This window comes from Oncorhynchus tshawytscha, linkage group LG11 (assembly GCF_018296145.1).
Source record: "Oncorhynchus tshawytscha isolate Ot180627B linkage group LG11, Otsh_v2.0, whole genome shotgun sequence".
Lineage (NCBI taxonomy): Eukaryota > Metazoa > Chordata > Actinopteri > Salmoniformes > Salmonidae > Oncorhynchus > Oncorhynchus tshawytscha.
The window spans coordinates 48,135,344-48,144,429 of NC_056439.1; the positions used below are offsets into that span (position 1 = coordinate 48,135,344).

Consider the following 9,086-nt stretch of genomic DNA (forward strand, 5'->3'; position numbering starts at 1 on the left):
GGGCTCGTGGTAATGGATGGAGCGGAATTGGTGGAAGGGTATCAAATACACATTAAACACATGATTTCCATTCCATTCACCATTATTACGAGCCGTCCTCCCCTCAGCAGACTCCGTTGTAAGGTACGGAGTAAGACCATTCGTCCCCAAAATACTACAATGTAAAAAAGTGTCAAGAATTTGGCAATGTGGCAAATGTGTATACTGAAGATTGGAGTGAAGGTCAGTGCTGCAATTGTGGAGTAGAGGATGATGATCCAGAGTTCCTGTAAAGGTGAAGGAAGTCAAGGTGGTGAAAGTCAGGATGTTCTATCGGATCTCCTATGTGGAGGTAAAAGGATGATGTGCCGCCCTCAGGCTCCTTGGAGGTTTTGTTTTATTTTTACGATCTTTCTGTTTTCATCCCGCACAGTAGGTGGCGGCAATTTACTTTTTGGGGTATAGTCTGCCAATAAAGCTTGAAGGAGAATAAGAAGAAGAAGATGAAGATGGAAAAGGAAGAAGATGATGATGATTTCATTTGGCATCAGCTGTAGCATAGATATTAGAGATAAGCATATCTGGCTGTAGGCCAGACAAACCTAATCACACTGATAACCTTATTTTTGTGATCTTTTTGTTTTCATCCCTCACAGTAGGTTGCGGCAATTCACCTTTTGGGGTGTAGTCTGCCAATAAACCCTAAAGGGGAAGAAGAAGAAGAAGATGATGATGATTTCATTTGGCCTCAGCTGATGCAGAGATATTACAGAAATGTATATCTGGCTGTAGGACGGTAAAACCTAACCCTAACCACATTGCTAGCCTTATGTCTAACCCTAACCATAAATGAAGACCAAAAGGCTTTCTTTTTTTTAACGATTTAATCTATTTTGACTTTGTGGCTGTAGTAACTAGAGACAACCATGTCGGACCCAGCTGCAGGACACACTTTCTGGTCCCCACAGAGCTGGCCAATAACATTGGGATTACATAAATCAAAGCCAATAAGCATCCATAGAACCTCAGAATGACTTGACAGGCAGTTACCTTATCTAGTCAGATCACTCAAAACACGCCAAAGAAGGAATTGCCTTGTTTGGATTTTGTTTGGGATTCTTCCAGCTAGAGGAGCAGGCTAGCTAGCTAACGTTAACAAAGTAAAGTCCTACATACTACCTGGTAAAAATACGGTTTAGCTGCTCTAAATTGAAGTCGAAGGTAAGACACCAATAAACATATTTCAGCTAGCAGAGTGAATGTTTACCATTTGTTATTTCAAATTCCAATGACAAGGTGATTATTTTAGTTGCAGCTAGCTAACGTTAACTACATTGGCGTTAGCATTAACTAGCTAGCTACATCTAAAGTACGGTAATGTCCTAGCTAACAAATAGGACCATTCTCATTCATTGTTGCAGTTTATCTCATTTCTAATTTGGTGAACAGTTTACCAACAACTTGGGTTTGGTATACCTTCAAACTTAATTGCATTGCTCTTTCTAGCTGTAATTTAATGTATTATTGAGCTTGCTATTAGTAGTTCATAACTTTTTTCCATGGTAGAAAAAGTACTAAATTGTCATACTTGAGTAAAAGTAAATCTACCTTAATAGAAAATGACTAAAGTGAAAGTCACCCAGTAAAATACTACTTGAGTAAAAATCTCAAAATATTTCGTTTTAAATATACTTAAGTACCAAAAGTAAATGGAATTGCTCAAATATATTAAGTATCAACAGTATAAATCATTTTAAATTCCTTATATTAAGCAAACCAGACGGCACAATTTTATATATTTTTAATTCATTTACGGATAGCCAGGGGCACACTCCAACACTCAGACATTTACAAATTAACGATTTGTGTTTAGTGAGTGCGCCCGATCAGAGGCAGTAGAGGGATGACAAGGGATGTTCTCTTTATAAGTGTTAATTGGAACATTTTCCTGTAAACATGTAGTGAGTACTTTTGTTTGTGAGGAAAAATGTATGGAGTAAAAAGTACATTATTTTCTTTAGGAATGTAGTAAAGTAAAAGTTGGCAGAAATATAAATAGTAAAGTCATGTACAGATACTTTAAAGTACTACTTAAGTAGTTTTTTGGAGTATTTTTACCTAAGTACTTACTTACTTACTGACTTTATTGTCCCCATGGGGAAATTTTGTTGCAGTGTCATGTACACATTTAAAGTTGTGTTTAAATACAAAACAAGATTGACAATACAACTTTCATAACAGTTACGCACTAATAAAAATAATAATAGTAAGAAATAAAACTTTCTTTTTTTTTTAAATAAGAAAAGACTAGCCTGCTGGCCTTACGGGGGTCAGTGGGAACATTCGCCGAGCTATTTAGGAGGGATATCAGACCTGGCACAAATTATTGTCTCGTTCTGTTTTTCCTGCTGAGGTCCCCTATACCTGCGCCCAGAGGGGAGTAATTCAAAGTCCAGGTACAGGGGGTGGCTTGGGTCTAAAATGACAACACTGACTATATTGTTGATGATGCTTGTCTCAACAGATCACTGTATCTACATGAAGATGATTGACGATTTCGAGAGTCATAAGGCCCGGTCCAGCAGAGATCTGTGGTCAGAGATCTGCTGGAGCCTGCCTGACGTGCAGGTGCAGGAGGAAGATCAAGGCCAAGGAGAGGATAATGCTGCTCTGTTCAAAGATTCATTCCAACCTTCACATGTTCGCAATGACCTGCAATCTAATGGCATGTCTATGAGTTTCTCCTCTCACACCGTCTGGGAACCTATGGAAGACTCGGATGTCTACATTGCTAGTTTAGGTAAAGTCAATCTAATATCGACCTTCTGTTTTGACTCACCCTTATCTATGGCCCAGTTGATGCCATCAATAGGGCTGTGGTGGTCATTACATTTTGTCAGCCTGTTATTGTCATGCAAAAGACTGGCAGTCTCACGGTAATTGATCATTAATTAACAGAAACATGTTTAGCATCTCCAGGCTCTATTCATACAAGCAAGATTCTGATGTGCACCTTTGGAACATCTACATTTTTAAAAGTATAATAAATCAATTGAATACACACCATCACAATAAATTCATTATTTATGTTAGTCAGGTCTAAACAAAACATTATGATATGATTTATATATATATTTTTTTTCAGAATATGTGTTGGCCTACTTTATATTATCTGGCTATCCACCATGCCATAGGCTATAGTCTTGTTCATTTAGCAGACAAGTTATACGTCCCGTGCCATTATTTTATATGTAATAGGATTTTATAATAATAAGAATATATTTGAACTTAGCGGAATAAAATATAATCAATATTTTTCCCATTCTGGAGGGAGAGTACACGCATATGAAGTGGCTATGTTGAGCATAAAAGTGATAATTTGAAACAGGTCCTATATACTAGATTTAGAGTTCTTTGGCAACTTTAAAATGCCTTATAAATCAAAAGATATATGGGTTGCATGATGCGACTATATAGAGCTATTGATGCGACCATATAGGCTATTGATGAGACTATATAGGGCTATTGATGCGACTATATAGGGCTATTGATGCGACCTATATAGGGCCACTGATGATTTGAGAAAGTCACCGGGAAAAAAGCATGCTCTGTTCCTTGCCTCAGACTGCACAGCCTGTTCTCTTATCAAGTGATCATATTTTCACCCATCAGACTATTTTCAACTTCATCTTGTCTTTACTAATATGTAACATTTGTTTTTTGAATTTATCAAATGGGTAGGAACAGGGGCAGGGGGAAATACATGTCATCCATATGCACTGGAATAGCGAATGGAGGCCGCTTTCCTGACGATAAGTTTTTCACTCATGTTGGGTAGGCTACTCTGGTAATTTCGCTGCGGCAAATGGAATGTTCTGCCTAAACTCTGTATGCAATGGGTTCTCCCTGTTCCTGCAGCTACCCCGTGCTTAATTTGGGAAACCAAGTGAAATCTATTGCGGAACATCGATAGTAACATGTTTTCACAACGAAACAAAGTATTTAATTGAACTGTTGACAGACCCTCTCTTTGCGTGCTGGAGAAAGAAATTAAGGAGAGAGGGGAGGAGATATTCTGTAGCTAAAGGTAATGTCTTAATTATGGGGCGGCAGGTAGCCTAGTGTTTAGAGCGTTGGGCCAGTAACTGAAAAGTTGCTAGATCGAGTCCCCTAGCTGACATGGTACAAATCTGTCATTCTGCCCCTGAACAAGGCAGTTTAACCCACTGTTCCTAGAATTTGTTCTTAACTGACTTGGCTAGTTAAGTAAAGACTAAATAAATAAATATTTTATTTTATTTTAAATTTTACCTTTATTTAACCAGGCAAGTCAGTTAAGAACACATTCTTATTTTCAATGACGGCCTGGGAACAGTGGGTTAACTGCCTGTTCAGGGGCAGAACGACAGATTTGTACCTTGTCAGCTCGGGGGTTTGAACTAACAACCTTCCGGTTACTAGTCCAACGCTCTAACCACTAGGGTACATTTAACAAAAAGCAATATTAATAGGCAATGCAAAATCCAAAACAAATGCACTATAATTGTAGGCTAAATCTAAATTTGTTTATTTTTAGGATAGACAAATTATTTACCAAATATCGTAAATCAGTATTTTGTTTAATGTTTTTCTGCCATGTGTAATTATGCGGTTGGCTATGTATTGTATAACAGCACAATCATTATTTTAATTCAGCTTTTGAGGGGGCTTGGGCTCATATATAGGCCTGTGCTTATGCATTAGCTCTAATATGCATATGGCAGTTTTGAATTAATCATCACCTTAGAAAGCGCTGACCACTTCGTTGTCAGGCTTTGAAACAACATCCACAAGTACCATGTTTTCCACTCATGTCAGAGTGGTTAGCAGGACAATAGAGCCCTGAGTAACCAGGCCATTAGCGACCTGATGATTGTTAGCGAATTGGGTAGGCTACAACTAATGCATGTCCAGAATGCATAAAACGAGATTTCTGTGACTCAACTGTCATGTAGAATTTTACTGCAGCCGTGGTGATAATAGAGTCACCGTTAACAGCGCTAGTCATGACTCATGACTGCAGGTGTGGAGGTAATATAGTCACCGTAACAGCCCTAGCCATCAACCCTGGTCCTTGCTAGTATGGAACAAAATCCTGTATACCCAACAGCTATCTAGGCCCAGTGTTGGTGACCATCACTGCTTTACTGTAGTTAAGAGGGTCAGTCTTCTTTCCATTCTTGATGTTGGATTGACTCTGTACCGGTACCCCCTGTATATAGCCTCCACATTGACTCTGTACCGGTACCCCCTGTATATAGCCTCCACATTGACTCGGTACCGGTACCCCCTGTATATAGCCTCCACATTGACTCTGTACCGGTACCCCTGTATATAGCCTCCACATTGACTCTGTACCGGTACCCCTGTATATAGCCTCCACATTGACTCTGTACCGGTACCCCTGTATATAGCCTCCACATTGACTCTGTACCGGTACCCCTGTATATAGCCTCCACATTGACTCTGTACCGGTGCCCCTGTATATAGCCTCCACATTGACTCTGTACCGATACCCCCATTGACTGTATATAGCCTCCACATTGACTCTGTACCGGTACCCCTGTATATAGCCTCCACATTGACTCTGTACCGGTACCCCTGTATATAGCCTCCACATTGACTCTGTACCGGTACCCCTGTATATAGCCTCCACATTGACTCTGTACCGGTACCCCTGTATATAGCCTCCACATTGACTCTGTACCGGTACCCCCTGTATATAGCCTCCACATTGACTCTGTACCGGTACCCCTGTATATAGCCTCCACATTGACTCTGTACCGGTACCCCTGCATATAGCCTCCACATTGACTCTGTACTGGTGCCCCCTGTATATAGCCTCCACATTGACTCTGTACTGATACCCCCTGCATATAGCCTCCACATTGACTCTGTACCGGTACCTCCTGTATATAGCCTCCACATTGACTCTGTACCGGTACCCCCTGTATATAGCCTCCACATTGACTCTGTACTGGTGCCCCTGTATATAGCCTCCACATTGACTTTCTACTGATACCCCCATTGACTGCATATAGCCTCCACATTGACTCTGTACCGGTACCCCCTGTATATAGCCTCCACATTGACTCTGTACCGGTACCCCCTGTATATAGCCTCCTTATTGTTATTTTATTGTGTTACTTTAAAACAAATATTTAGTTTGTTTGGTAAATATTTTCTTATCTCTTGAACTGCATTGTTGGTTAAGGGCTCTGAAGTAAGCATTTCACGGTAAGGTCTACACCTATTGTATTCAGCGCATGTGACAAATCATTTGATTTGATTTGATAGGTGTAAGCTGTAGTTCATGCAGAATATTTTATGTCCAGAAAGATAATAAATTGGGAAAGTATCCAAACACAGGTTTTACTGTTAATCCTGGTCTCCCCTTGGCTATTTGGAATGATTGTGAGATAGCCAGAAATCAAGGTCCCATATTACTAATGAAATTCATTATAAATCCTGTATTTCAGAGAATCGTCTGAAGAGAATAAAGGGCCAGTGTACTGAGGTGACGTCCAGGGAGATGCTGCGCTCCCTATCTCAGGCCAAAACAGAATGCTGGGATAGATTCTTGCACGACGCTCAGAGCTCGGAAATCTTTCAGGAGGACGAGCTAGATCAGAGGTGAGTAGAAGAGCATCATTTGTTGTACAGGCAGAAGTAAGTCTATAAAACTCACTATCACTGAGCAGCTTTGAAGGCTGAGCTTGTAAAGTCTATTACAGGTCCACCGATTGTTCTGTTGTCAACCTTGCCTCTTTGTGTAATGATCGGATGTGTGATAACTTCCCTTCACAGTACCCTGGAGCATCTAAAGCGTTGGCTGGTACCTGAGAAAGTGGCCATCAGCGCTGAGGAGCTGGAGTGTCTCCTCCTGCCGTCACTGAGCCGAGAGCAGACCTCCACGGACCAATCACAGAGCAGCCACTCAGAACCCTGAAGAGGACAAGAGTCCCATACCTGAGAAATAGCTTCCTGTTCACCGCAGACATTTTTGTACGTTATCATGTGTTATTCATGTTCAGAAACATGATTGAATTTCCTGTACTGTCATTATTAGGTTATGTGTATTTGTCTTTATTATTTAGGAGAAAAAATTCGGTGACATATCGTTGCAAATATTGGATCGGTCCTATTTTTTTGTCATGTTACTCCCATCAAATGTTGTTGATTTTATGATATGATTTCAAATAAAAAGCAGTTAATTCTTGGGGTAATATCCCGAAACCACACCGGTTGCATTTTTGTTAGGCTACTACACTATGTTGGTCTATAATGTTGTAACGAGCTTTGGCACTGCTTTAAGATACCAGTCCAATCAAGAGTATTAATAGCTCAGATGAAATCATTATAAATGTAGCTACTATATGTTCATTACCATGTATGATAAATATATACGTTCATTATAATGTATGGTAAATATACTACGTTCATTATAACCATGTATGATAGATATACTACGTTCAATATTATGTATGGTAAATATATAATTTCATTATAACGTAGTATATTTACTGTACATGGTAATAATGAACGTAGTAAATTTATCACACACGGTAAAGAACGTAGTATATGATTAGCATTAGTATCATTAGTACCATGTATGATAAATATGCTACATTCATGACCATGTGTGATACATTTACTACGTTCATTATAATGTGTGATAAATATACTACGTTCATTATAATGTGTGATAAATATACTACGTTCATTATAATGTGTGATACATTTACTACGTTCATTATAATGTGTGATAAATATACTACGTTCATTATAATGTGTGATAAATATACTACGTTCATTATAATGTGTGATAAATATACTACGTTCATTATAATGTGTGATAAATATACTACGTTCATTATAATGTGTGATAAATATACTACGTTCATTATAATGTGTGATAAATATACTACGTTCATTATAATGTGTGATAAATATACTACGTTCATTATAATGTGTGATAAATATACTACGTTCATTATAATGTGTGATAAATATACTACGTTCATTATGTGTGATAAATATACTACGTTCATTATAATGTGTGATAAATATACTACGTTCATTATAATGTGTGATAAATATACTACGTTCATTATAATGTGTGATAAATATACTACGTTCATTATAATGTGTGATGTACTGTGCTAGATATTTTAGATTCTGTAAGTTGGATGAGAGATTCATTTTTATTACGGAAGCTTTTGAAACAAAGCTAATGAACTTGAAAAAGTATTTTTCTACTTGTCTTTCTTTCAAGTTCAGAAAATACTCCCAAAAATCACTGGACATGCACACTACATGATACTCTATAGTCTCTACTGTATATCCTCCACTGTATAGCCTCTACTGTATAGTCTCTACTGTATAGCCTCTACTGTATAGCCTCTACTGTATATCCTCTACTGTATATCCTCCACTGTATAGCCTCTACTGTATAGCCTCTACTGTATATCCTCTACTGTATATCCTCTACTGTATAGCCTCTACTGTATAGCCTCTACTGTATAGCCTCTACTGTATAGCCTCTACTGTATAGCCTCTACTGTATAGCCTCTACTGTATAGCCTCTACTGTATAGCCTCTTCTGTATATCCTTTACTGTATAGCCTCTACTGTATATCCTTTACTGTATATCCTCTACTGTATAGCCTCTACTGTATATCCTCTACTCTATAGTCTCTACTGTATATCCTCTACTCTATATCCTTTACTGTATAGCCTCTACTGTATAGCCTCTTCTGTATATCCTTTACTGTATAGCCTCTACTGTATATCCTTTACTGTATATCCTCTACTGTATAGCCTCTACTGTATAGCCTCTACTGTATATCTACTCTATAGTCTCTACTGTATATCCTCTACTGTATAGCCTCTACTGTATAGCCTCTACTGTATATCCTCTACTGTATATCCTCTACTGTATAGCCACCCCTAGATGGCAGCATTGTGATCCACAAAATAACTTAGACGTAAATAAATCCGCACAGCCAAATAATATGTTGACTGAGAACTAGTAGTGACATTCAGAATTATATCAACTTTCTTATGTA

At 38.5% G+C, this 9,086-nt stretch overlaps 1 protein-coding gene across 2 annotated transcripts; it reads left to right on the top strand.

Annotated features, from left to right (window-relative positions):
* The first annotated feature begins 492 nt into the window (after nt 1-492).
* On the top strand, nt 493-8,268 carry LOC112262113 (coiled-coil domain-containing protein 32). 2 transcript variants are annotated; one of them, XM_042330208.1, is made up of 4 exons: nt 493-775; nt 2,504-2,779; nt 6,498-6,651; nt 6,826-8,268. In XM_042330208.1, exons 2-4 carry the CDS (start codon nt 2,518-2,520, stop codon nt 6,965-6,967), a joined length of 558 nt encoding a protein of 185 aa, XP_042186142.1. In that variant the 5' UTR covers nt 493-775; nt 2,504-2,517; the 3' UTR covers nt 6,968-8,268. The 2 variants fall into 2 exon arrangements, with proteins under 2 accessions (XP_042186142.1, XP_024293597.1); XM_024437829.2 differs by lacking the exon at nt 493-775 and adding an exon at nt 872-1,200.
* The last annotated feature ends 818 nt before the right edge of the window (nt 8,269-9,086 follow it).